Raw genomic sequence first — 27,762 nt, 5'->3', positions numbered from 1 at the left:
TTGCGCTTTTAGTATATTATTATTATTATTAATATATTATTCCCTATATGTGCTTTTAGATATTCAGACCTGCCGTTGGACAACGAATCGGAAGAGTTGCTGTACATTCGCGAGTTGGTGGCCTGCAAGTTTGATGAAGCGACTTCCTCGAGATCGGAGACGAATGGCAAAACGAGCGTGAATTCGAAGGAGTCCGCTCGCCTTACCGTTCGCAGGACCGATTTGTCGGCGCCGAAATTTCGGACAACGCGACGACGACACGCCGATTGGTCGTCCCTGGGATACGGAAGCGACAATCGGTCGTGCGGACGTGCTCCGCCTGCCGAGGGCGCGCCGTCGAAGGACTCGATCGAGAACGCCGCGACGATGCCCGGCGATTGCGATCGTCGCCGAGCATCGTCGGTGGCGAGCATTGAACGCGAGCTCGTTCGTGCGCGCGGAAACGCGTGCAGAATTCAGACGGGGCCGTCGGTGCACATCGTCGACCGGGAACTGACAAAGCAGAACTTGGACGACGTACATATATCGCCGGAATCGTCCTGGGCGCAAAGTCGTGCGAACATCGCGACTTACAGAGTGCATCACGGCGAGAATATTCCGGAAAATGTAGCGAGCGAGCCGGAAGCGTCGAAGGCGCTGAAAACTCTACGAGTGAGATTAGGCACGCCGCGGCAACACGAGAGGCCCGTTGTTGCTGAAATTGCAACCAAAACGGCGACAGATGCCTCGAGCAAGTCGAAAAGCGAAGTTGAATATGCTGGAAATAACGGGCTGCTTGAATGTCCAAAGTTCCAAGCTAAAGATCACGCAAGAGAAAAGAGTGATCGAGCACTCGATGGCACGAGAATATCCGGACATGCGGAGCGCGTGAAAGATCGAGAAGGGATGAGTTCCGCCGCGATTGATAATTCACGCGATGAAAAATTGAGAAGCGAGCCGAGGAAGGAGGACCAAGCCGAAATCACTTCCGGCGGCGATACGAATGGCCGCTACGCGGAGGATCGAAGGATATTCGATAAGAAGAGCGGCGTCGGCAAGCGAAATCGCTTGCGAAGCGACGGGAACGTCGAGCAGATACGAGAGGAGAACCGAAGCGATCGATCAAAGCTGCCGCTCGTCGGCGACGCATCGGGGAGGACAAGTTTTCTGCGTTGCGAAAATATCGCCTCGCCTTGTCGCGCGACGACGAGCCAGCAACCTCGTCGGACGATTATTGATGAACACCTCTCAAACACGTTCGACAGTCACGATGGGCTGCAGAACGTCGACGACGAGGCACGTCGATCTTTCGCTTCGAGCTGCTCGGACGATTTTCAGGCGGAAGACGATCCAAATGAGATCGATCTGTACCGACCGCATTTTGAGGACTTGGATTCTATTCTGTCATTAAACGACAAGAAAATCGAGCGCACCGTGCGCGCAGTGAAAACTTTCGACGAATTGTCGTCGAGATTCGAATTCGCGAAGGACCAATTGGACGAAGGCGAGCGGAACGCGAACTTCGAAGAATTTTACGATAACAGTAGCAAAATAGCGTTCGCATTGAACGAACCGGCGCGATCGTCGATTTTGGAAACAGAATCGAAGAACGAGGACCTCGTGCGCGCATCAGAAACTCGTCGAAAAAAGATGGACGCAAATCCGCAGGCGACATCCGTGGACACTGTCGGGAGGAAATCAAGTTTCGCGAAGGACAATGATAGTCCTAGCAACTGCTCGAAAAACTTGGTGGAATCAAGTGCGTATCCTGCATCAGACGCGAATAACGGCTCCAGGACGCCTCGTAAAAGGGACAAGACACAAAAGTCAAAGTCCGAGGCGCACTCATCGGCGTCATCGTTGGATAAATGGGACGTCACGACGTTCTCCAACATAGTTCCCGCGTTATCCAGCACACGCACGGAGACGCAGGACACTCATCGCGATGTGAAATCGCGTGCGACGACCGCGTGCAAATTCTCGGAACTCGATCGTCCTCAGAAGGAACATCATTCCGACAGTATCTTCACGTATATTGCGCGAAGCTTGAAAGACGACGCCGCGGATCGGTTCGTCGCCTACTTCCTGCAGGACGAGAAGCAGAGCGTCGAAAGGAAAGTCACGAGTGCCGTGAAGGAGTCGGCGATCGAGCCCGCGACAATACGGAAACTGCTCGATCGTTTGCGCGAGGCCGAGACGATCTGCGACGCGCGTCGAACGGAAACTTTGGACATCCTGAAGAATGTGCTGATTAACGTCGAAAAAGAGACCGATCGAGGCGTCAGTGATGAAGATGCAAACGACGAGGAGAAAGCCGCTTCTCAGAAGGTTCCTGCTTCTTCGATCGCAGCGAACGCACCGCCGAACACGACTGCGGATTTGATCTCGCGAGAGGAAAGCACGCAACAAGCGAAAACTAAGGTGGACGAGATTGAACGAGTCGTCGAAAATTCTCGCAACCTCAAAAATGGCGACGAACATACGTCCGGTTTGCTCGAGCTGCGAGAAACGAAGGGAAGCGTTCGCTTCGCGTGCGACTCCGCGCCTGGCTCTAAGAGCGACAGCAAAATGAAGGAAAACTCGTGCTCGGAGAGCGAGTCGTTGAAGCAGATCTCCGACATTCGCAGCGACGACGATAAAAACTCCGGCGAGAATCTTCAGAATTTGTCCGCGAAGACTGCAAAATCGGACGATAGGATGGAAACTGACGGTCGGGATGCTGCGATCGCGCCATCCGGAAACGAAGAGGGTCACATAAACAATGAGAAGCACGAAAATGAGCCGGCTCGTGTGCAGGATAATAAAGATTCCACTGCTGGCGAGCGGCGTGAAAACAAAAGTGTCGTCGCGGCGGCCGACAGTCACAAAGACGAAAATAAAACCTCGGGGCTTGTGAGAAGCGACAATGAACAGCAAATGACTGCCGATCTGGCGCGATTGGATATCTCGAGAGAAGCATTCGACGCCGTAAAAGAAACTCGAGTTGAGGCGAGACACAAGAATAACACGTCGGCTGATAAAGAATCCGCATTTCTGAACGGTTCGGAGACGAAAAACGAACGAGTTCACTCAGAAGCGAGTTTTGCCGGATCGAAATTCGCGGATAAAGTAGCGGCAAAGAAGGACGCCAGTCTCGCGTGCTCGACGGCGCAGGAAAATATCGAATCTTTACACGAAAACAATGCGCGGCAACTTGAGGAAAAGATTGGTCCTGCGGATTGTCGCTCGGCTGATTCTTTGCGAGATTACGTTTCGCTATTGAGTCTGAAGAATAGCGGATCGTCTTTAAAGGACGTCGCGTCGACGAACAAGCATATTTCTCCTAATTTTGCCGGGGAGAATAATTCAAAGGATGTAAGAGGCGACGATATTTTCGGCAAATCGATCGAGAATCGCAGAAATGGAAACAAAGAAGGAGGACTTCTGAACGGCGCAAAAAGCGATAATGAAAAGCAACCGATTGATCGGACGAATGCATTACGGAAGTATAAAATAAATATTCCGTCCAGCTCTAATTCTAGCATTAGTAGTGCACTTCTCGATCATGACGATAGGTAAATATAACGAGGACATTTCTAACAATTTAATTGAGTGGTTTTAGAACATTTCTTCATCGTACGTATTTTTATTTCTAGATTCAGCAATGGCGCTTTAAGTACAAATTCAAAGAAAGTAAGTAAAAAATTTACTAACATAATATTTATAATTATACATCGTTATTTTACGAACTGAAAATGAAAAGGAGAACTTTGTTAAATGAAAATAATGACAACACTCGTCATAATTAGATTTTATTCTAATTTATAGTGTAATTAGAATTTCTAGGTAGAAAAAAGTTTAACAATCGTAAATTTACATTACCAGCAAAATTATTATAAGTTCGCCGGAAAAAATGCCCTATTCACTTCCCTTAAATTAATTGAAGGCTTTATTGAATGAAAATAATGACGCATAATTAGATTTTATTATAATTTATGATGGAAGTTTGAAATTTTTCGACAGAAAGAGGACTTCGCGATCGTAAATTTGCGGGCACGTTATGCTAATTTATTTAATTTTCAGATCGAAACCTCGTCCGAGGCGTCTTATTCCGAGGGAGAATTGTACATGCCGAGTTCGTGCTCTTATTCGCTCGGGGAAGTGAGAATTCTGAAGAAACGCGACTTCATCGTCGACAGCACGACAGATCGTGACAGCAGTATGACGGTTCTCATTACCAGAAGTATGTTAACGTCTTTAAACGACTCTACAGCGGTAAGTACGAGAGTAAAAACAAGGAAAGGACTGCGATATTCTAACTGGAATATTAACGGTATTCTGAACTTTCACTTCTTTTGCAGTCCCTACTGGAAGATTCCGGACACATTTGAAGCAAGTCATAAATTCGCCGACACACATGATACTTTCCAATAATTTCAATTTTCTCCAACGATTGTTATTCATATTATAATAAAAGATTTTTGTATTATAAGTTGTATAGTTTGTATTGTAAGAAAATGCAATTTGCTTGTTTATTTTAGGAAATTGAACAGGACACGTGTGTTTCTTGTGTTTCGCAAATCCAATTCAATATACAGGGTGTTTCAGATCAAACGCAGGTCCTTGAAGGGTAGATCTCGATGACGTGAGTAAAAAATGTTGGTACAAGAAAATTGTGAGGTCAATAGTTTTTCAATAAAATGCATTTGAAGTTAACCAATCACTGGGTTCGTAACTGAAGAATTTATTTCTTATACACAAGCGATTGTTTAAAACAATTGAGTTTTATTTTAATGCTTACTAATATGATAGTGTTAATAATAATTTCTAAACGATATGTAATTGATGTGGCAGAATGTATTGCAAACGAGAATGATTCATGCCGCGCCGCTCCTGATGGCCCGAAATGCGAACCCCGCATGATTGGTTAACTTCAAATGCATTTTATTCAAAAACTATTGACCTCACAATTTTCTTGCACGGACATTTTTTACTCACATTATCAAGATCTATCCACCCCTTCAAGGACCTGCGTTTGATCTGAAACACCCTGTATACTATAAATTATAATTTAATGATTAATAGCTAACTGGAATGAAGTTTAACGATCAATTCTACGATATGTATAAATATATATTTGTAAGAATAAAGAATCAAGTGCCTTACCTTATCTGTTAACCTTGTATTACACGTTCAAGATATATTTTATTTTTTAATACATTGTACGATTAACTCGAATGGCGATTAGCTGGTATCATTAGGATGTGTCATAACGTTTTGCGTTACACAAAACGTGGAAAAATGAAATACTATCTTTTGACCGGACTTTATCAGAGAATTTTTTAATTATATGTGTGAAAATAATTCTCTTCCATGCTACAAATCGGAATTTCGTAACTAGAAAGTTTTAGCTAAAAATTTTTCAAGCGGAGATTTTAACTAGAATTTTATAGTTTTGTAATGAGAATGTGTTATAAGTACTTTTGTAACAAGATTTTAAACTAGGATTTTTTGACTTTGCAACGAGAATGTTATGAACAATTTTCTAACAAGTTCAACTTGTTCAACTGATAAGTTGTTTGTGACATTCTTAACTAGTTACAAAGTCCTGATTTACAGTATACGCAGAAAATATATTCTTTCGCGCAGTTTAAAAATATTTATCTGATAAAGTTCGACGGAGAAGACAACTTCTCTCTTGCTTTGAACGTATTACGTGTCGACCTCGTGACAACGATATTAAACTGGTCGACAAAAATAAATTTCTGTCACAAGAACTTAAATGGGTGAATTTAATAGTACTTTTTATGCTGAAATCAAATGTTTTTTATATTTTCTCTCTCAGACAAAATTATTAAGTAAACACATGATTCTAGTTTGATAAAATTGAGTATTTAAATAATAATACTAAGTGTATGCTGCTTTATTTAAAAAGTACTTAACAGTCGACGATTTTGTGGCATATTTATGAGAATATGAATTTTAGCTTGCAGTCTTGTTTGATCAAAAAATGAGAGTATAATGAAAGTATAATGAGAATATGTCTACTGTTATAATAATGAGTGTTTAATATTTATACATTATTTATACATTATTTATCCATTATTTCCTTATTTATTTGTCTATAAACAAAGACCATTACTTAGTATAAAAAAATACTAAAAACGCTGAAATTGTAACATCAGAAATAGCTGTTACAGAAAATCTATGGGTGATAAAACAAATCTGATTGCATATTTGAATTCAGCATAAAAATGTACATTAAAGACACCAATTAGTTTTCTTGAGAAAAATCGTGTTGACCGGTTTTATTTTAAGATAATTGTCTAACGGCACGAATGCACTTGGCGAGCTCTATTCACTGTTATGTGCAATCTACCTTTTTTTATTGCACTGAAACCTTTTTTTGTCCTTTCCTTTAGAAAATGTGAATCCCTTCTTTTAAAAAAAGCGCTATTATTTAGAACCGGATATTCGAAATATAATAATTACACGTATTTCATTGTAAATTGTTAATACAAAATGATCGCATATAAATTATAAATTTTTATGTTATTTTTTACATGTAATACGATTACATGCAATAATTTTGTATTAACAATGTAATTACAATGCGATACGTGTATGTAAATATATTTCGAATATCCGAGATAATAATCGGGTACCCGAATAATATCAGTCTACCTGAATACTCGGGTAACTATTCAGGTACCCGGGTATTGACAGCACCATTCAGAGAAACATGCCGAACTTTCTAATCTTTTATTTTTGAGAAACCCATCGTAAAATCCTCCGCAATAAACATGCATCCGAACAAACACTGTACCTTTCCTATTCCGTGCGAACGCTCCCCACTTATGACGATGGCTTATCTTGACGAATTTTCTTTAGTTTAGTTTAGCTTAGCTCAGTTCTTGTTTGCAGCTCGCACGAGCACTTTACTATATTCTTACATTGCGCCGCGTCCTTCGCGCTCATAATATCACGCATACGACGATAAGAAATACTCTTCCGGCGCCGTGTGCAGCGTGTGCGCGCCGGGAAGTAAACAATAGATTAGCAACGCGTAGATCCGTGCAAAGTGAACGGAGATTAAGTGATATTTTCAAGCGGCGCCAGTCACGGCGTCGCGACGAGGAGGCGTCGTCTCGACGAGGAATCGTCCTCGAGAAACACGGGTGCAGTCGCCGTTACCGCGTAGGACATCGGACCGCGCGAAAGACAGCTGTTTTGAATGCGGCGAAACATAACCTTGCCGCCACGCTGCACGACTATGAAATCGACTTATTGCAGAATCGTTTGAATAGTGTCACGCATAGTGGGTGAAGGCCGTCGAAATCGTGACCGTTTCGGACACGCGTGACCGACCTGCGCTCAGTGTGACAGCACGTGGTTCACGGAGACGAAGGAAAATGTGCGACAAGTATGTTATCGGTTACTGGGTGCCGGAGAGGAAGCGGCAGAAGTTCAACTGGAACGATTTCGAGAATGTGTGCGAGTCCGAAGGGTTTCAGTTGAAAATGGTAAGCGAAAACACTCGAGAACACTTTCTCCGTCGTAAATTTTATTTGCACAATATTGGAAGGAGTGTCGTGTAAGATAGGTTATATTTCGATAACACTAATGTCCATTTTGTTTTGAAAATGTATCATAAATTATAATATAAAAATACACTCGTGCAAAAATAATAGAATTTATATCATAGTCAAAACTGGAGCTTTATTTATTATATACATTTTTTGCAAAGTATACTTTTTAAATAATGCATTACATTTCTACTGCAATATACTGAAAGATATTTTCAATGTCCTTAAATCTGTGATCTGTTGTAGATTGATGTGAATTCAAGCCTTGAAAAGCAGGGACCATTACATGTTTTTTTACACAAGTTGACGGATACGCAGTCGCATGCAGAAAGTGGCGATAAAAATGTAAGTAGTGATGAAAAATATGGTTTACAGTAGTATTCACACTGTTGGGAATATCAATGACTCAGTGATGCATTTTTGTAGGCTGAGGATATTGTTTCACGACTCCAAGAATACATTGCCAAACATCCAGATCTGATTGTTATTGATCCTCTGGACAATATTAGGAATTTACGCAATCGATGTAACTCTTATGAATTTATACAGGAAGGTATTCGGTTTAAAGGTATGCAGTTTAAAGTTATTTATGTAATATTGACTGGAAATGAATTCAGCTATACGTTTAATATTAATTTGTTCCTTTTCAGATATATTTACTCCTAACTTTGTAGAAATCAAGAGCAGAAATGTCCATGAAGTAGCATTAACGTTAAAAAAACGAGGTATTAAGTACCCGTTTGTCTGCAAGCCGCTTATTGCATATGGTTCAAGTGATGCGCACAAGGTAAGTATTATTTTTTTGCACAATGTATGTAGAAAGATTCAAAATGAGAAAGTCAAGATTGGAAGAAATGACCTGATGTCGAATTTCAGATGATGATCATCTTTAACGAAAGAGATTTGAAAGACTGTCAACTACCATGTGTCGCCCAGGACTTCATCAATCACAACGCTATTTTATATAAGGTATTCGTCGTGGGTGATCACTTTCACGTGGTTGAGCGTCCCAGTTTGAAAAACTTTTACCAAGAAGACTGTAATTTGTTGAATACAATATTTTTCGATTCGCATGATATATCAAAGAGTGGGAGTAGATCGAAGTGGTCTATATTATCCGAAGAAGACATTCCTTTAACTGTCAAGCCGAATAACGAAATATTCGAAACAATTGTGAAAAATATACAAGAAATATTCGGACTTATTCTAGTTGGAATAGATGTTGTAATTGAAAATCATACCGGGAAGTATGCGATAATAGATGTCAATGTGTTTCCCGGATATGACGGTTATCCGAACTTTTTTGAACATTTGATAGATAGTATTAGGAAATTGTTAGTTGAGCAAAGAGCTTGTAGGCAAAACTCCAAGGGTTGTACATTGAAGAAGTGTCAAAGCGACGATTTAGATTCCGGTTTTGAAAGTGACGAGAAGAGGAAATGTTCTACGAAATAAATATGTAATATATGAATAATATTTTTTAATTAAATTTTTCGAATTAGTTGCATTAGTATCTGATGCATTATTATTTTGTACTTATTTACACATTTTGCTAATCGAACGAATGGTTTTGCTTTTCTTCAACTTTCTGCAGTATGATTTTTGGGATGGGTATAATAATTTTGATATTGAGTTTTGTTACAACGTATTAACGTTTGCTTTCATATTTTCCAGAGATATGAATTTATATGCATTTAATTGTTTTAATTAAATTGTTTGGAAAAACTCGAGTTCCGTATCCTGTATTCTCCGATAAATCCCACAGTACAATATAAATGACTATGACTGCCAAAAAAGATATTTTTACGTGTACACGATTTTACATTTCTGCATCGATGTTGTATATGCCTGTGAATTGTTGAAGATATTAAATGTGTGTTATGGAAAGTGTGCGCGCTGTACGGAATGAATAACGAGATAAACAATCGGAGTAGTCGCGATGGTGGGTGAGATACTTACGATATTTTCAAATGATCAAATTGATAGCTATGCACTTTTTTTATATTTTTCCAATGAGTATTTGTTTTATCATTGGAAAATATTGCGGCGTCGTTTTCATTGCTTCTGTCGCAATTATGCCGATTGTTATTTACTAAACACCTGAGAAACATCATAGTGATAAATATGATAACTGTAATATAAATTCTGTAATATAAATATATATATAATTCATTCAGTTACATTGTATAATATGGAATCTGGTATTGATCGTTTACTTATTTTTATGTACATATATTTTGTATGAATAAATTGTACAGAAGTGGGGCAACAATTACGTAAACCTGTTATGACCTAAAAAAATAATTTCAACAAATTGTGCACACCTTATTGCATTGAAGTATTTATTATTTAAAAGTTTATGGCTATACAGTCATGGATGCTTCATCGTCTTCATGTGATTTTTTATAACATATACTTTTTTATTTATCTACATATGTTCTATGATACTTAGACAGCAAAATGTTTTTGCACGCAAACAATCAGACAGTAAATTGTAGTAACTTTAAAGTGTTTAAATCTAAGACATTCAAAATTCTAGTCATCAAGTAATTAGCAATAGAACAGTAGAATATGAAAATCAAGTCGAATGCACATTTTGCGCGTATAAAATCAGTATTTTTGACTTTATATTAATTTCTATTCCCAAAATGCACTTTATGTATCATGTAAAATTTAAGCATAATTATATTTACAGTAGCGCTCATAAGTATTTTGACAAAGATATTATTTCATATAACTTATAATGGAATTATAAATTTAAAAAAAAATTGAGTAAAATACTTATCAATAACATACACATTTTATAACAAAAAACGATAATTATATATTTTTTTATAAGAATATGCGATAGAAAACATTCCCATATCATAATGTTTCTTCTACCATGTTCAACAGCGGATACATGCGAATATTGTTTCTTTCCTTTTTTTAAGACAACGCACATACTTTATTCCATTTAAAGAAAACAAACTTGCTCTCGTCACTACAACAGTTTTACATTTCTTCATTAATAAAAAATATTTATTTCTTTGTGAATTTTTTTGAAGTTAAATTATACTTGATCTCTTCTGTTGGAATTATAAATTCCTCACAGAGTTCGATAGCTAGTTACTTTCATTTTCAGTTGTAAATACAATATTTGCATGTATACATACACCTACCATCTATTTACCGCGAGAACACTAGAATATTGTGCTTCGTGTCGCGATAGTCGTAATTTACGATTTCCGTGAAATTTGCAAATAACATTAGATTCATACAAGTGTTAGAACGTGCATTTAGTCGTCACATCGTAAAATTATTGCATTTTTACCATTCTAAAAACGGAATATAGAATAATAATTAAATTATTGAACTCTTTCTGCGTGAGACTAAAGCAAGGATGAGTAACGACAACAATGAGCTCGTGCAGACTGGTGAGTTTAAAGGAAAATTAAAAAGTACAAGATGCGGCAAAAATATTCTATTTACAAACTTAAATATTGTGTCAAACTTTATAATCACAAATACTATTGATGGATCATGACTTAAAGCATGACTTATGATAGTTTCTCATAAAATGTTACATCTGTATAATGTCGCTGAATATCAAAGCTACATAAAAATTATTGCAAAAATCTCACGAATTTGGATGCAACAGTATTACTCATTACGATCTCCAAGTCATCTTTGTATACATTATTTACATTTATTATTTGTATCTTATATATAGTAACAGGTCCTGTACAGCTTGATAGTCTCGGCATAACACTAACGCATGAACATCTATCCTGCGACTTCCAGAAGCTCTACGAAGAACGAATTCATGAGATTGATCCAATCGAGGAAAACATGAATTTTAGCACTATTTCCTTATTAAAGCGAAATCCGTAAGTCAAATCAAATTATCCATTACTGCAATTCTACAAAATATTTAGCATGCGCATATATAGGCATAACTTGCAAACTGTACAATCTTTACATAAAATATTTCTACGAAACGCTTTAACAAAAATTAATTAAAATGTTCTTTTAACCAAAGGGACGTATGTTGTTGAAAAGTTATTTGAACTAAATTCATCTAAAGCATAACGGAAATAATCTTGTTTAAATGAAGTTATTTGTATGTTAAAGTATGATCTTTTAAAGTGTGTTCTGGCACTGTTTTGCAAAATATTCTTCGTAACAATATCTTGTAAACAATTTAAAAATTTTATAAAATATTTATTTATAACATGCAAAATACTTCATAAAATATTATTAAATAAATATATATCTAATAAAATGCATTTTTTTTTCAGATATAGCAAATTCATTAATTTACGTTTCAATGACCCTGATATAATAGAAACTATGTTCTATGAATTATCCTTATTCAAAAATGCAGGCGGTAAAACCATCGTGGAAAATAGTAGTAACGGTTTGCGTCGCGATTTAAAAAAATTGCAAGTTTATAGTATGCAATGCGAAATTAATATAATTGCAGGAACAGGTATGTGCTTATACAATATATACGAGTATACGGTGTGTGTATTTACATTATACACGTATAAATTTGAGCTTTTACTTTTATTTTATATTTAATATTTATGTTATAATGAATATTTTTATTAACCAATAAGATACTTTTATTTTTTACAAATTAAATTATAAATAAATTACTTAATATAATTATAATACAACTACAATATTTATATAAATATAACGTTAATAATATGATACATTAATAATAGAAAAATAATAACGTTAAATAAATGTTAAGTAAATTTCATTACACAAGAATTGAAGTAACTTTATTTTATAACTTGACAGGATATTATACTGCTAGCGTGCAGAATGACTTAAACCTCAATTTTACGCACGAAGAAATATATAATAAATTATTAAATGATCTAACTAACGAGATAGAAGGAGAAGAATCCTTTAAAAATGGCGATTCTAACAATAATCCAAAAATAAAAGCAGGATTTATCGGAGAAGTAGGCAGCAATTGGCCAATCCATGGTATATAATTACATACCAATTTGCTAAATTGTTAAATATATTTTACTATTATTTCCGATATTGCAGTAACCCAGGGAGAACAACAGGTCTAAGAAACGTCTAATAGACATCTAATAGACGTCTATAGACGTTTATAGACGTCTATTAGCCGTCTATTAGATCTATTGTTCTCCCTGGAAAATAAGCAGCTCATAAAACAGTGCAAGCCAAATAGGTATAAATAACGCTGCAAGTTTATTTATTTTAGTATACTTTTTAATACTTTTCTATTATTTTAATGCAATAAAATATTTAGATGTTAATAAAAAGAGACAGAATAAACAATATGTAACCAATTGCAATTGAAACAATAGATGTTTCAATTTATAAGAGCACAATTGTGTTGCAAAATATCGTAAATATTAATCAATTTATAAGAAATCTAATAGAAATTATATTTTCCGCAATATTTAAAAAAATTTCTGTTTTATATGATTACGTCCAGAAGTATGTTCTAATAATGATAAAATCAGAAATAAAATTGTTTAACTAATATTTATTTATTACGTTAAATAAAACATTTAGCAGTTATATTACATTATTTTAAATTTACTGTTAGAGTTTGAAAAACGTTCTATTCGTGCCACTGGCGAAATCCAAGCGCAACTGCATTGTCCTGTGAATTTGAATCCCGGCGTTGAGGAAGAAGCACTTAGGGAAGTAATTAGGCTCTATCAAGAGGCCGGTGGTGATTCTAAAAAAGTGGCCATATCCAATATTGATCGTAAGTGCTATGCATTTTCCTACGTTCAACTAAGTTGCGTATCGAAAATGTCATATCTTAATGATATAAACTTAATAGGCACGTTGTGGTACGAGGACAAATTTATGGAATTCATGGACGACACTAAACACACTTACGTACAATTTGATCTGTTTGGTACTCAGCATTCTTTCATTCAAATGAGAAATAAGTATTACAAGATATTATCAGACGCACAACGTATGAAACGTCTGGCAAAACTAAAGGATGAAGGAAACTTACATCGAATTCTCATAAGTCATGATATTCATACTAAGGATAGATTGGTACGTACATCTCTTTTTTTTTATAATTTTACAAAATATATTTAATTTATTGTTATTATTTTTATTTTTTAATACGTTATTTATTTTTCTTATTATTCTATTTTTAATTTAGGCAGTTAAACAAAAAGTTTTTCATATATAAATTATAATTTAATTTTAAACGATCATAATATCAGTTATAAGTAATCTGAGCAATTAACTCTTAAAAATATTCTACTGATGTTTAAGGTCACTTATGGCGGTCTCGGATACGCTCATATTTTGAAAAACTTTGTGCCACATATGTTAAAAAGGAATTTTACAATTAACGATACAACGATATTAACCACTGAAAATCCTAAGAGATGGCTAAGCTGGGAACAATAATTTGAACACAAGAAAATTTACATATTATTTTTCTTATGTAAAGCACGATGTATAAAACAATATAATAAATATTTCAAGCATTATTATTGTTTATTTTACTTCTGTTTTGTTTATTGCGTTTATTTGCAATATAAAAAATGTGCAAAAGCATTAAAATCGTTCTTAAAAAGATTTACTCAGATAAAAAGACTCGGTCGAACATTAATATTTGTCGCCACTCAAATAAATGTCAATATTTATTTATACCGTTAATATGGACTATGTGTACACGTTACAAACTTCACAAGAAGTATCGTCAGTTAGAAAGTGTTCTAGTATAATGCCACAGCAGTTCAAAACGGCTTCTCGGCATCAGATATATTTTACACTTCTGTGCTATTTATAATAAATGTAACATATTTATCACATATTATCACATATTTATCTTACTAAATTTTAATACATACTAAAATTTTAATACTTACTAAATTTTAAACATATATTTAGTGGTATTATTATAATTCAACACGTACTATATAAAATATAAATTAAATTATTGAAAAGGCTTTGTCTCTAAGTAGTGTGAAAATAATGGAAATTGTGGAAAATGATGAATTTGTGGAAACAGGTAAATTTAAAGACAATTAAAGCATGAAAAAAGTATATAACAAATAATACGTTTAATTCATACATTTTATACAAGTTTTGTTACATATTAAGGTTCATGTTCATACAAGGAACTGATACACGACGTATAAAAATTATATTTCTATTTTAAAAAAAGTCTTAAAATTTTGTTTTATTTATCTGACGAGACAGCTTCGAAATTGTAATAAGTAACCTGCAATTGATAGATAGATCACGATTCACAGATATAAGTGCGCAGTTTATAATAGTCCTTATTAAATTTCAAATCTGTTGAACTCAATCGAAAACTATATTCTTATTAAATACTGATTTTTTTAACTATATTGAAAAAACAAATAGTTACACTAATCATTCGTCTCGTTTCGACACCAATAATATTTTTATGAAAATCTTCCAACTATGCAAATTATAGTTAATTCAACACTGCTATTGTCATAATTATTTCACGACAATTATTTTACTATGTAATTACAGTTTCAAATATCTCAATGTAGTCTTTCGAGAATTTTTCTACATTCATTTTTTACATTATTTACATTTTGTGTAGTAACAGGACCTGTACTGCTGGATCAACTCGGTATTACATTAACGCACGAGCATCTTCTTAGCTACTTTACCAATTGTTTTAAACGTGCTCCGTATTCGCATGAGCTTTCGAGAAATCATACAACAATTACAATGAAAGGTAGCGGCTATCTTAATCTATATCCGTAAGTCAAACTAAATATCTTTGATATCTCTGAAAAATATTTTTTTATATATGTTTATTCTCCAAACATGCGCTGAACAATCAAGCAGCACAATTATTAAAATAAAATTATTAAAACAAATTATGAAATATAAATATTTAATACGTACAATATTTTGATTCAGGTATAGTAATATGAAAAATTTGAAACTTATTGATGAGAAAAAAACAATTTGTCCAAATGAAATATTGGAGTTCACAGGACTTGATGGGCAAACAATTGTGGAAAATAGCAATCATGGTTTGAGATGTTTTAACAAATGGGACGAATACACAAATGTGTCCTTAAAACAGAAAATTAACATAATTATTGGAACAGGTAGGGTTGTACGAATGTTATTACTAACTGAGTAATTGTTAAGTACTTTAAGCCTTTTGCGAGTAGAGTACTTTAAATACAAATTTAATTTAATTAAACTTAATTTTAAAAATTTTGACACTTAGCTCGTTTTGGTTTGCAATGCCTTAATTGTGTTTTCGAGTATTATCGTAATCAACAATTTTTTTTTTTTAAATTATTATTATTGTTATTTTATTACACTTTTTTAATTTGAACAGGATATTATGTTGCTCAGACGCAACTTGCATCAACCTTAAATATGTCCAAAGAAAGTATGTATTATGTTATGTGTACGGAATTAGAAAAAGGTATTGTAAATCGTGAACATTATTTAAGTTCCAAAATAAAAGCAGGATTTATCGGCGAAGTGGGCAGTTCTTGGCCAATTCATGGTACATTGCTTGCATATTTTAATCTGTTAAACTGTCGATAATCCATACAAGCAGTTAATCGTTTTATAAGATAATTAATATAATTTTTTATGATATTACAATTAAAACATGATGAGGTATTCTTTCGCATTTTCAACATTGAATTAAAATACATGTATATTTTATTTGATTAAAAAAAAGAAAGGATACATTACAATAAGGGTGCATATTAAACAAAATTTATAATTTTAAAAGTATTTTAATTATTAATAAATTAAATACTATCTACTAACCAATTATAAACTTAATCAAAAAGTTATTTTCTAAGATACATTTTTTTATTTTTATTTATTGTTGCTCACAAAATTATATTCAAATAATAATGCATTTACAAATAAAATAAATTTTTTTAATTATAATTTTTAACTTAAGGTGGTATGTTGAAGAGTATTTATATTATATTCGTAAACTTGTAGCCTTTGAAAAACGTTCTATTTCTACAACTGGCGAAGTGCAAGAAAAATTGCATTGTCCTGTTAGCTTTAGTCCTGGATCGAATGCCTCTGCACCTATGGAGATAATGCGAATCTATCAAGAGGCCGGAGGGAACGCTCGCAAAGCCATTATGTGTCACGTTGATCGTAAGAGATCCACAAATTTTTTTTTTATTAATATAGTTAATAATGCTTGCAACATATATGTGTCAAATAAAATCAAAATCGAAAGATATTGAAATAATTTATCCTAATTAAGATAGTCATTATTGCCGTTAGTTTTAATATATGTACTTTTTCTGATCTCAAAAAATGTTTGGTGTAACTATTGAAACATTTTAGACATTACCTAAAATTATTTAATATGAGTTAAAATACAAGTTTAATTAAAATTTAATTAAACTCGTATATTAAGTTTCGATAAATAAGTTAATAATAATAAACTCGAAAAATAAGTTTAGTTAAGAAACGAATTGTTTGCGCCTTAAATTTTTTGTACATCTTAATCTTTTTTACGCTAAAGACACGCGTTACAAATATACATTTCTTAAAACAAATTTTTAAATTAAAATAATATTGTAAAATATTTTACATGCGATCTCATAATATATTTTTTGAATACTGTAATTTTTATTTAGTCTATACACTATTATTGCAACAAACTAATAAAATTATCTTAATAGGTACTTTGACCAACGAGGAACAACTCATGGAATTCGCAGATGATAATAAATGTTACATACAATTCTCTATGTTTGGTACCGAGTGTTCTTTCTATCAACACGATCCGACTGTTGATGTACTGTCAGATGCAGAGCGTGTCGAATTTATTGCAAAATTCAAAAAAGAATCGAAATTGGATCAGGTTTTAATGAGTCACGATATTCATACCAATGACAGACTGGTACGTTTTTTAAGTTGATAATCTTTTAATTCATTTATTTGATATTACATCATAAGTTTAATTAACCATTCTCGTTTTTGAACAGTATTGTTTGATTTTGCTTTTATTTAATTATCCGTATAAAACAAAAAGTTTACACAACGTTATATAAACGTTTGCTCAACGTTGAAACACGTTGTATAACTTCCATATAACATTTAAATGTTCGGATTATACATAAAGTACACAAAACATTGACTTCTTAACATTACTTTCTATGAACATTTGGACGTTGTCTCAACATTGCAGGATCATCAAATTCTGTACGGGTGATATCTTATTGGTATACACGTATCTTTAATTTACATCAATATTATATACCAATAAAAACGTAGAACATAAACTATTTAATCGTTAAAACAAAATTTATTAATATATTTGTAAAGTTAAAGTAATTTTATAAATAAACAAAATAAAATTATTTTATTCATTTTTAAGGCAATGTATGGCGGTCATGGATATGGTCATATCCTTGAATTTGTAGTACCGTATATGGAAGAAAGTGGTTTCACCGATCAGGATATCACACAACTGATGGAGAAAAATCCTAAGAATTGGCTAAGCCGTGGTCAATAATCGATTTATATAAAAAATTAATTTTTTTTTTTACAAAACATAAAAACATGAATGAAAAGTGCACAACAACTTTTCTATATGCAATATTGTTTTTTTTTTCTAAAAATTGTAAACAGTTTATGCCGTAGCTATTAAGTACTATAACTATATTCGTTTATAATATGCAACAATTTTAGAATAATGTATTTTTCTTTCAAATAAGTACTCAGCATTCAATTCTTGTCCAAATTGCGCACATAGATATAAAAATCGAATTTTGCATTGGGATCATAAGTACCATACATGTACACGAAAATGTGAACGACGTTGCTCAGTTTGCAGAATACTACAGATACGCTGTGGTGTTAATTAACTTGTTTGTTGTTAAAACGCAAGCACGATATCGTCGCAACAATGAGTAAAGCATGCTTGATCTATGCGATAAAATATTTCCGAAAGCAATGTCTTTCTCATGTCATAAAAGAGCACCTGGAAATCGTTCCCGATTTGTATCATAATTGCTTTATCATCATTAATGCAACATCCGCGGTAAAATTGAAAAGTATTGTTTAATTATTGGATGAGACATCGATAATAAAAATTAGATTACAAAATTTTAAAACAATTATAAATTTTTTCTATTTTTATTTGTTCTTTGCTTTCAAAAACATTTTTCGTGAATTTCTTTTTCATATTTTTTAATTAATATTATATTTATTTTTCAGGAAACTGTTTTATTTTTTTATTAAGTTACAGCTTAGACAATTATACGATTGTAAGATAAATTTCCACAATTTGTTTGTGTATATTTAATGCGATTATTATTTATTTTTTAAATTATAATTATACATGAAAAGATTAAAAACGAGATGAAGAGATTAAGAGCAATTGAAAGAACGTTTGAGATCAGCGATCAATCGCTGATAATATAATGATATGTAATAATAATAATAATATAATAATATATAATAATTTATACCACATTTTTGTTATATCAATTTAGTCTGCGATGTGATTCATGTCAGAGCAATGTATAACATATATAATAATACTATTATGTAGATGGATAGCAACATCCTTTTACAAATAATTTGATTAGAGATTTAAGTACGTAACAAATTTATTGAAACTTTAAACTCTCAAGAAAATTGCATATAAATTATACTTTAATTTTACACACTGACTAAATAAAATTTATAGAAATAACACGAGTAAAGAGAAACGAAGAATATCAGAGCAAATGGAACGTCAGCAAAAAAAACTAACCGAATGCGACAAGTGAATGTACATTAGATTAGTAATTTAAGGAGGAATTCTGATGTAACGGATCGGAAAAATCAATCCTTTTTTTTGCATGAATTATTAGCAATATATTTGGAAAATAAAATTTAAATATTATCATATTTACAGTAGCGCTCATTTTGACAAAGGTATTATTTCATATAACTTATAATATAATTATAAGTATTCATGCAAAAAAAAAAAGATTGATTTTTCCGATCCGTTACATCCGTTAAAAAAAAATGAATAAAATATTCATCAATAACTTAAACATTTTAAAACAAAAGACGATAATTATATAATTTTTTAACAAAATATGCGACAGAAAACATCCTCATATAATAATGTTTCCTTTCTCAGTAAATAAGAAAGTATTGAAAGTTTAGAAATGGGATTGAAAATTACAGAAAAGAATTCATTTACGATAATGCTGAATTTTATTCTATTTTTTTTCATTAATTTTCAATTCTATTTCTAAACTTTCAAACAACTTTTAAACAATACTTTCTCGTTTACTGAGCTACCATGTTTAATAGTGGATACTTGTGAATAATGTTTCTTTCATTTTTAGGATAACGCACATACTTTATTCCATTTAAAGAAAACAAACTTGCTTTTATCACTACAACAGTGTTTTACATTTTCTTTACGTAATAAAAAATACTTATTTCTATGTCAATTTTTTTTGTTGAATTATGTTTGATCTCTTCAGTTGAAATTACAAATTTTTCACAGAGTTCGATAGTTAGTTTGTTTTCATTTCCAATCGTAAATAAAATATTTACACTTATACATATATGTACCGTCTATTTACCGCGAGAACATTAGAATATTGTGCTTCGTGTCGCGAAAGTTGCAATTTACGATTTCGGTGAAATTTGCAAATAACATTAGATTCATACAAGTGTTAGAACGTGCATTTAGTCGTCACATCATCAAATTACTCCATTATTACGATTCTAAAAACGGAATATAGAATAATAGTTTAATTATTGAACTTTATCTGCGTAAGACTAAAGCAAGGATGAGTAACGACAATAATGAGCTCGTGCAGACTGGTGAGTTTAAAGGAAAATTAAAAAGTACAAGATGCGTTACAAATATTCTATTTACATATTTAAATTATATGTCAAACTTAATAATCACATATACTATTGATGGATTATGACTTAAAGCATGACTTATGATAGTTCCTCATAAAATGATACATCTGTATAATGTCGCTGAATATCGAAGCTACATAAAAATTATTGCAAAAATTTGCGAATTTGGATGCAACAGTATTACTCATTACGATCTCCAAGTCATCTTTGTATACATTATTTACATTTATTATTTGTATTTTATATATAGTAACAGGTCCTGTACAGCTTGATAGTCTCGGCATAACTCTAACCCGTGAACATTTATCTTCCGGTTCCAAAAAGTTTTATAAAATTCAACTTTCAGGGATTTATAAAGACAAGAATGAATTTTTGAATTTTAGCATATTGAAGCGAAATCCGTAAGTCAAATCAAATTGTCCATTATTGCATTTTTACAAAATATTTAGCATGCGCATATATAGACATAACTTGCAAACTGCACAATCTTTATATTAAATATTTTTACAAAACGCTTCAACAAAAATTGATTAAAATGTTCTTTTAACAAAAGGGACGTATGTTGTTGAAAAGTTATTTGAACTCAATTCATCTAAAGCATAATGGAAATAATCTTGTCTAAATGAAGTTATTTGTATGTCAAAGTATGATTTTTTAAAGTGTGCTCTGGCACTGTTTTGCAAAATATTCTTCGTAACAATATTTTGTGAACAATCTAAAAATTTTATAAAATATTTATTTATAACATGCAAAATATTTTATAAAATGATATTAAATAAATATATATCTAACAAAATGCATTTTCTTTCAGAATTTACAATATTAATAATTTATCTCTCAATCACACTGATGTAACGAATAATATAAGTTATAAATTATACTTATTCAAAAATACAGGCGGTAATACCATCGTGGAAATACCAGTAACGGATTGCTTCGCAATATAAATAATTTGCAATTTTATAGTTTGCAATGCAAAATTAATATAATTGCAGGAACAGGTATGTGCTTATACAATATATACGAGTATACGGTGTGTGTATTTACATTATACACGTATAAATTTGAGCTTTTACTTTCATTTTATATTAAATATTTATGTTATAATAAATATTTTTTTAACCAATAAGATATTTTTATTTTTTACAAATTATATTTTAAATAAATTACTTAATATAATTATAATACAACTACAATATTTATATAATTATAATATTAATCATATGATACATTAAAAATAAAATAATAATAACGTCAAATAAATGTTAAGTAAATTTTTGATTACACAAGAATTAAAGTAACTTTATTTTTATAACTTAACAGGATATTTTACTGCTAACATTCAGAATGACTTAAACCTTAATTTTACGCACAAAGAAATATATGATGAATTATTAAATGATCTAACTGACGAGATAAAAGGGTTTTATAAAACCGGCGATTCTAAAAATAAAATAAAAGCAGGATTTATCGGAAAAGTAGGCAGCAGTTGGCCAATTCACGGTACATACCAATTTGCTAAATTGTCAAATATATTTTACTATTATTTCCGAAATTGCAGTAAATAAGCAGCTAATAAAACAGTGCAAGCAAAATAGGTGTAAATAACGCTGCAAGTTTATTTATTTTAGTATACTTTTTAATGCTTTTCTACCATTTTAATGCAATAAAATATTTATATGTTAATGAAAAGAAACAGAATAAACAAAAGACAGAATAAACAATATGTAACCAATTGCAATTGAAACAATAGATGTTTCAATTTATAAAAACACAGTTGTGTAGCAAAATATCGTAAATATTAATCAATTTATAAGAAATCTAATAGAAATTATATTTCCCGCAATATTTTAAAAAATTTCTATTTTATATAATTACGTCCAGAAGTATGTTCTAATAATGATAAATTCAAAAATAAAATTGTTTAAATAATATTTGTTTTTTACGTTAAATAAAACATTTAGCAGTTATATTATATGATTTTTAATTTACTGTTAGAGTTTGAAAAACGTTCTATTCGTGCCTGGCAAGATTCAAGCGCAACTGCATTGTCCTGTGAATTTGAATCCCGGCGTTGAGAAAGAAACACTTAAGGAAGTAATTAGGCTCTATCAAGAGGCCGGTGGTGATTCTAAAAAAGCGGCCATATCCAACATTGATCGTAAGAGCTATGCATTTTCCTACGTTCAACTAAGTTGTGTATCGAAATTATTGTCATCTTTTAATGATATAAATTTAATAGGCACGTTGTGGCACAAAGACAAATTTATGGAATTTATGGACGACACTAAACACACTTACGTACAACTTGATCTGTTTGGTACTGAACATTCTTTCTGTCGAATAAAAAATAAGTATTACAAGATATTATCAGACGCACAACGTATCAAACGCCTGGCAAAACTGAAGAATGAAGGAAACTTGGATCGAATTCTCATAAGTCATGATATTCATACTAAGGATAGATTGGTACGTACATCTCTTTTTTTTTATAATTTCACAAAATATATTTAATTTATTGTTTTTTTTTAAATTTTTTAATACGTTATTTATTTTTTTTATTATTCTATTTTTAATTTAGGCAGTTAAACAATAAGCAATTTATATAAAAATTATAATTTAATTTTAAACAATCATAATATCAGTTATAAGTAATCTGAGCAATTAACTCTCAAAAATATTCTACTGATGTTTAAGGTCACTTTTGGCGTTCACGGATACGCTCATATTTTGAAAAATTTTGTGCCACATATGTTAATATGTTAAAAAGGAATTTTACAATTTACGATTCAACAATGTTAACCATTGAAAATCCTAAGAGATTGCTAAGCTGAAAACAATAATTCGCACACAAGAAAATTTGCATGTCATTTTTCTTAAGTAAAGCACGATGTATAAAACAATATAATAAATATTTCAAGCAGTATTATTGTTTGCTTTACTTCTATTTTGTTTATTGCATTTATTTGCAACATAAAAATTTTGCAAAAACATTAAAATTATTCTTAGAAAGATTTACTTAGATAAAAAGACGCGGTCGAACGTTAATATTTGTCGCTACTCAAATGAATGTCAATATTTATTTTTAACGTCAATATGAACTATGTGTACACGTTACAAACTTCACAAGAAGTATCGTCAGTTAGAAAGTGTTCTAGTATGATGCCACAGCAGTTCGAATTTACGGCTTCTCGGCATCAGATATATTTTACATTTCCGTGCTATTTGTAATAGATGTAACATATTTATCACATATTTATCTTACTAAATTTTAAAACATATATTTAGTTGCATTATTATAATTCAACACGTACTATATAAAATATAAATTAAATTATTGAAAAGGCTTTGTCTCTAAGTAGTGTGAAAATAATGGAAATTGTGGAAAATGATAAATTTGTGGAAACAGGTAAATTTAAAGACAATTAAAGCATGAAAAAAGTATATAATAAATAATACGTTTAATTCATACATTTTTTACAAGTTTTGTTACATATTAAGGTTCATGTTCATACAAGGAACTGATACACGACGTACAAAAATTATATTTCTATTTTAAAAAAAGTCTTAAAATTTTGTTTTATTTATATCTGACGAGACAGCTTCGAAATTGTAATAAACAACCTGCAATTTATAGATAGATCACGATTCATAGATATAAGTGCGCAGTTTATAATAGTCCTTATTAAATTTCAAATCTGTTGAACTCAATCGAAAACTATATTCTTATTCAATACTGATTTTTTCAACTATATTAAAAAACAAATAGTTACAGTAATCATTCGTCTCGTTTCGACACCAATAATATTTTTATGAAAATCTTCCAACTATGCAAATTATAGTTAATTCAACACTGCTATCGTCATAATTATTTCACTACAATTATTTTACTATGTAACTACAGTTTCAAATATCTCAATGTAGTTTTTCGAGAATTTTTTTTATATACATTTTTTACATTATTTACATTTTGTGTAGTAAGAGGACCTGTACTGCTGGATAACCTCGGTATTACATTAACGCACGAGCATCTTTTTAGCTACTTTACCAATTGTTTTAAGCGTTCTCCGTATTCGCATGAGCTTTCGAGAGATCATACAACAATTACAATGAAAGGTAGCGGCTATCTTAATCTATATCCGTAAGTCAAACTAAATATCTTTGATATCTCTGAAAAATATTTCTTTATATGTTTATTCTCCAAACATGCGCTGAACAATCAAGCAGCTCAATTATTAAAATAAAATTATTAAAATAAATTATATGAAATATAAATATTTAATACGTACAATATTTTGATTCAGGTATAGTAATATGAAAAATTTGAAACTTATTTATGAGAATGAAGAAATTATTCCAAATGAAATATTAGAGTTTACATTACCTGATGGGCAAACAATTGTGGAAAATAGTAATTATGGTTTGAGATGTTTTAACATATGGGACCAATACGTAAATGTGTCCATAGAAGAGGAAATTAACATAATTCTTGGAACAGGTAGGGTTGTACGAATGTTATTACTAACTGAATAATTGTTAAGTATTATAAGCCTTTTGCGAGTTAAGTACTTTAAATACAAATTTAATTTGATTAAACTTAATTTTGAAAATTTTGACACTTAGCTCGTTTTGGTTTGCAATGCCTCAATTGTGTTTTCAAGTATTATCGTAATCAACAATTTTTCTTTTAAGAATTATTATTATTGTTACTTTATTACACTTTTTTAATTTGAACAGGATATTATGTTGCTCAGACGCAACTTGCATCAACCTTAAATATGTCAAAAGAAAGTATGTATAATGTTATGTGTATGGAATTAGAAAAAGGTATTGTAAATCGTGAACTCTATCAAAGTTCCAAAATAAAAGCAGGATTTATTGGCGAAGTGGGCAGTTCTTGGCCAATTCATGGTACATTGCTTGTATATTTTAATCTGTTAAACTGTCGATAATCCATACAAGCAGTTAATCGTTTTATAAGATAATTAATATAATTTTTTATGATAATACAATTAAAACAAGATAAGGTATTCTTTCGCATTTTCAACATTGAATTAAAATACATGTATATTTTATTTGTTAAAAAAAAAGAAAGGATACATTACAATAAGGGTGCATATTGAACAAAATTTATAATTTAAAAAGTATTTTAATTATTAATAAATTAAATACTATCTACTAACTAATTATAAACTTAATTAAAGTTATTTCTTAAAATACATTTTTTTTTTTATTTATTGTTGCTCACAAAATTATATATTCAAATAATAATGCGTTAAAATAAAATAAATTTTTTTAATTACAACTCTTAACCCAAGATGGTATGTTGAAGAGTATTTATATTATATTCGTAAACTTGTAGCTTTTGAAAAACGTTCTATTTCTACAACTGGCGAAGTGCAAGAAAAATTGCATTGTCCTGTTAGCTTTAGTCCTGGATCGAATGCATCTGCACCTATGGAGATAATGCGAATCTATCAAGAGGCCGGAGGGAACGCTCGCAAAGCCATTATGTGTCACGTTGATCGTAAGAAATTCACAAATTTTTTTTTATCAATATAGTTAATAATACATGCAACATATATTTGTCAAATATGTTCAAAATCGAAAGATATTGAAATAATTTATCTTAATTAAGATAGTCATTATTGCCGTTAGTTTTAATATATGTACTTTTTCTGATCTCAAAAAATGTTTGGTGTAACTATTGAAACATTTTAGACATTACCTAAAATTATTTAATATGAATCACGAGTTTAATTAAAATTTAATTAAACTCGTATATTAAGTTTCGATAAATAAGTTAATAATAATAGACTTGATAAATAAGTTTGGTTAAGAAACGAATTGTTTGCGTTTTAAATTTTCGTACATCTTAATCTTTTTTACGCTAAAAACACGCGTTACAAATATACATTTCTTAAAACAAATTTTTAAATTAAAATACTATTGTAATATATTTTACATGCGATCTCATAATATATTTTTTGGACACTGTAATTTTTATTTAGTCTATACACTATTATTGCAACAAACTAATAAAATTATCTTAATAGGTACTTTGACCAACGAGGAACAACTCATGGAATTCGCAGATGATAATAAATGTTACATACAATTCTCTATGTTTGGTACCGAGTGTTCTTTCTATCAACATGATCCGACTGTTGATGTACTGTCAGATGCAGAGCGTGTCGAATTTATTGCAAAATTCAAAAAAGAATCGAAATTGGATCAGGTTTTAATGAGTCACGATATTCATACCAATAACAGACAGGTACGTTTTTTAAGTTGATAATCTTTTAATTCATTTATTTGATGTTACATCATAAATTTAATTAACCATTCTCGTTTTTGAACAGTATTGTTTAATTTTGCTTTTATTTAATTATCCGTATAAAACAAAAAGTTTACACAACGTGGTTTACACAACGTTATATGATCGTTTGCTCAACGTTGAAATACGTTGTATAACTTCCATATAACATTTAAATGTTCGGATTATACATAAAGTACACAAAACATTGACTCTCTAACATTACTTTCTATGAACATTTGGACGTTGTCTCAACGTTGCAGGAACATCAAATTCTGTACGGGTGATATCTTATTGGTATACACGTATCTTTAATTTACATCAATATTATATACCAATAAAAACGTAGAACATAAACTATTTAATCGTTAAAGCAAAATTTATTAATATATTTGTAAAGTTAAAGTAATTATATAAATAAACAAACTAAAATTATTTTATTCATTTTTTAGGTAAGTTATGGCGGTCATGGATATGGTCATATCTCTGAATTTATATTACCGTATATGGAAGTAAATGGTTTCACCGCTCAGGATATCACACAACTGATGGAGGAAAATCCTAAGAATTGGCTAAGCCGTGGTTAATAATCGATTTATATAAAAAATTTATTTTTTTTTTTACAAAACATAAAAACATGAATGATAAGTGCACCACAACTCTTCTATATGCGATATTGTTTTTTTTTTCCTAAAAATTGTAAACAGTTTATGCCGTAGCTATTAAGTACTATAACTGTAATCGTCTATAATATGCAACAATTTTGGAATAATGTATTTTTCTTTCAAATAAGTACTCAGCATTCAATTCTCGTCCAAATTGCGCACATGGATATAAAAATCGAATTTTGCATTGGGATCATAAGTACCATACATGTACACGAAAATGTGAACGACATTGCTCAGTTTGCAGAATACTACAGATACGCTGTGGTGTTAATTAACTTGTTTGTTGTTAAAACGCGAGCACGATATCGTCGCAACAATGAGTAAAGCATGCTTGAACTATGCGATAAAATTCTTT

The 27,762-nt window shown here is 31.3% G+C and overlaps 5 protein-coding genes across 10 annotated transcripts in view; all 5 read left to right on the top strand.

Moving 5' to 3' along the window:
- LOC105673909 (uro-adherence factor A-like) overlaps positions 1 to 5,123 on the top strand; it is a 64,094-nt gene extending 58,971 nt beyond the window's left edge. The window contains exons 5-8 of the mRNA XM_012369893.2: positions 60 to 3,533; positions 3,615 to 3,651; positions 4,042 to 4,233; positions 4,320 to 5,123. Of these exons, the coding sequence (XP_012225316.2) occupies positions 60 to 3,533; positions 3,615 to 3,651; positions 4,042 to 4,233; positions 4,320 to 4,349 (3,733 nt within the window). The 3' untranslated portion in view covers positions 4,350 to 5,123. The remainder of the gene's footprint in view (positions 1 to 59; positions 3,534 to 3,614; positions 3,652 to 4,041; positions 4,234 to 4,319) is intronic.
- A 1,740-nt stretch (positions 5,124 to 6,863) lies between these two features.
- On the top strand, positions 6,864 to 9,816 carry LOC105673912 (inositol-tetrakisphosphate 1-kinase-like). The gene is made up of 5 exons (XM_012369896.2): positions 6,864 to 7,481; positions 7,791 to 7,889; positions 7,971 to 8,112; positions 8,195 to 8,331; positions 8,421 to 9,816. Exons 1-5 carry the CDS (start codon positions 7,371 to 7,373, stop codon positions 8,997 to 8,999), a joined length of 1,068 nt encoding a protein of 355 aa, XP_012225319.1. The 5' UTR covers positions 6,864 to 7,370; the 3' UTR covers positions 9,000 to 9,816.
- An 891-nt stretch (positions 9,817 to 10,707) lies between these two features.
- Positions 10,708 to 14,044, top strand: LOC105673853 (phosphotriesterase-related protein-like). The gene is made up of 7 exons (XM_012369793.2): positions 10,708 to 10,960; positions 11,257 to 11,413; positions 11,825 to 12,015; positions 12,336 to 12,527; positions 13,126 to 13,290; positions 13,369 to 13,595; positions 13,824 to 14,044. Exons 1-7 carry the CDS (start codon positions 10,927 to 10,929, stop codon positions 13,959 to 13,961), a joined length of 1,104 nt encoding a protein of 367 aa, XP_012225216.2. The 5' UTR covers positions 10,708 to 10,926; the 3' UTR covers positions 13,962 to 14,044.
- Positions 14,045 to 14,183: 139 nt separating this feature from the next.
- LOC105674020 (phosphotriesterase-related protein-like) lies at positions 14,184 to 19,993 on the top strand. Of its 5 annotated transcripts, none has more exons than XR_010888751.1 (8): positions 14,184 to 14,568; positions 15,136 to 15,298; positions 15,462 to 15,655; positions 15,895 to 16,068; positions 16,524 to 16,688; positions 17,225 to 17,445; positions 17,531 to 17,747; positions 17,923 to 18,064. XR_010888751.1 is itself a non-coding variant. In XM_067350472.1 (7 exons), the coding sequence occupies exons 1-7, from the start codon at positions 14,532 to 14,534 to the stop codon at positions 18,058 to 18,060; spliced, it is 990 nt and encodes a 329-aa protein (XP_067206573.1). In that variant the 5' UTR covers positions 14,184 to 14,531; the 3' UTR covers positions 18,061 to 19,993. The 5 variants fall into 5 exon arrangements, 3 of the variants coding, with proteins under 3 accessions (XP_067206573.1, XP_012225488.2, XP_067206574.1); XR_010888752.1 differs by having other exon boundaries at positions 17,531 to 17,767; positions 17,923 to 18,052; XM_067350472.1 differs by lacking the exon at positions 17,531 to 17,747 and having other exon boundaries at positions 15,136 to 15,273; positions 15,539 to 15,655; positions 17,923 to 19,993.
- Positions 19,994 to 22,432: 2,439 nt separating this feature from the next.
- Positions 22,433 to 27,360, top strand: LOC105678941 (phosphotriesterase-related protein-like). 2 transcript variants are annotated; one of them, XM_067350477.1, is made up of 8 exons: positions 22,433 to 22,584; positions 22,666 to 23,832; positions 24,402 to 24,564; positions 24,728 to 24,921; positions 25,161 to 25,334; positions 25,786 to 25,950; positions 26,480 to 26,700; positions 27,192 to 27,360. In XM_067350477.1, exons 2-8 carry the CDS (start codon positions 23,796 to 23,798, stop codon positions 27,324 to 27,326), a joined length of 1,089 nt encoding a protein of 362 aa, XP_067206578.1. In that variant the 5' UTR covers positions 22,433 to 22,584; positions 22,666 to 23,795; the 3' UTR covers positions 27,327 to 27,360. The 2 variants fall into 2 exon arrangements, with proteins under 2 accessions (XP_067206578.1, XP_067206577.1); XM_067350476.1 differs by having other exon boundaries at positions 22,456 to 23,832.
- Positions 27,361 to 27,762: the final 402 nt, after the last annotated feature.

The sequence above is a fragment of the Linepithema humile genome, chromosome 2 (assembly GCF_040581485.1).
Source record: "Linepithema humile isolate Giens D197 chromosome 2, Lhum_UNIL_v1.0, whole genome shotgun sequence".
NCBI lineage: Eukaryota > Metazoa > Arthropoda > Insecta > Hymenoptera > Formicidae > Linepithema > Linepithema humile.
This window is presented reverse-complemented; position numbering and strand designations above follow the sequence as displayed.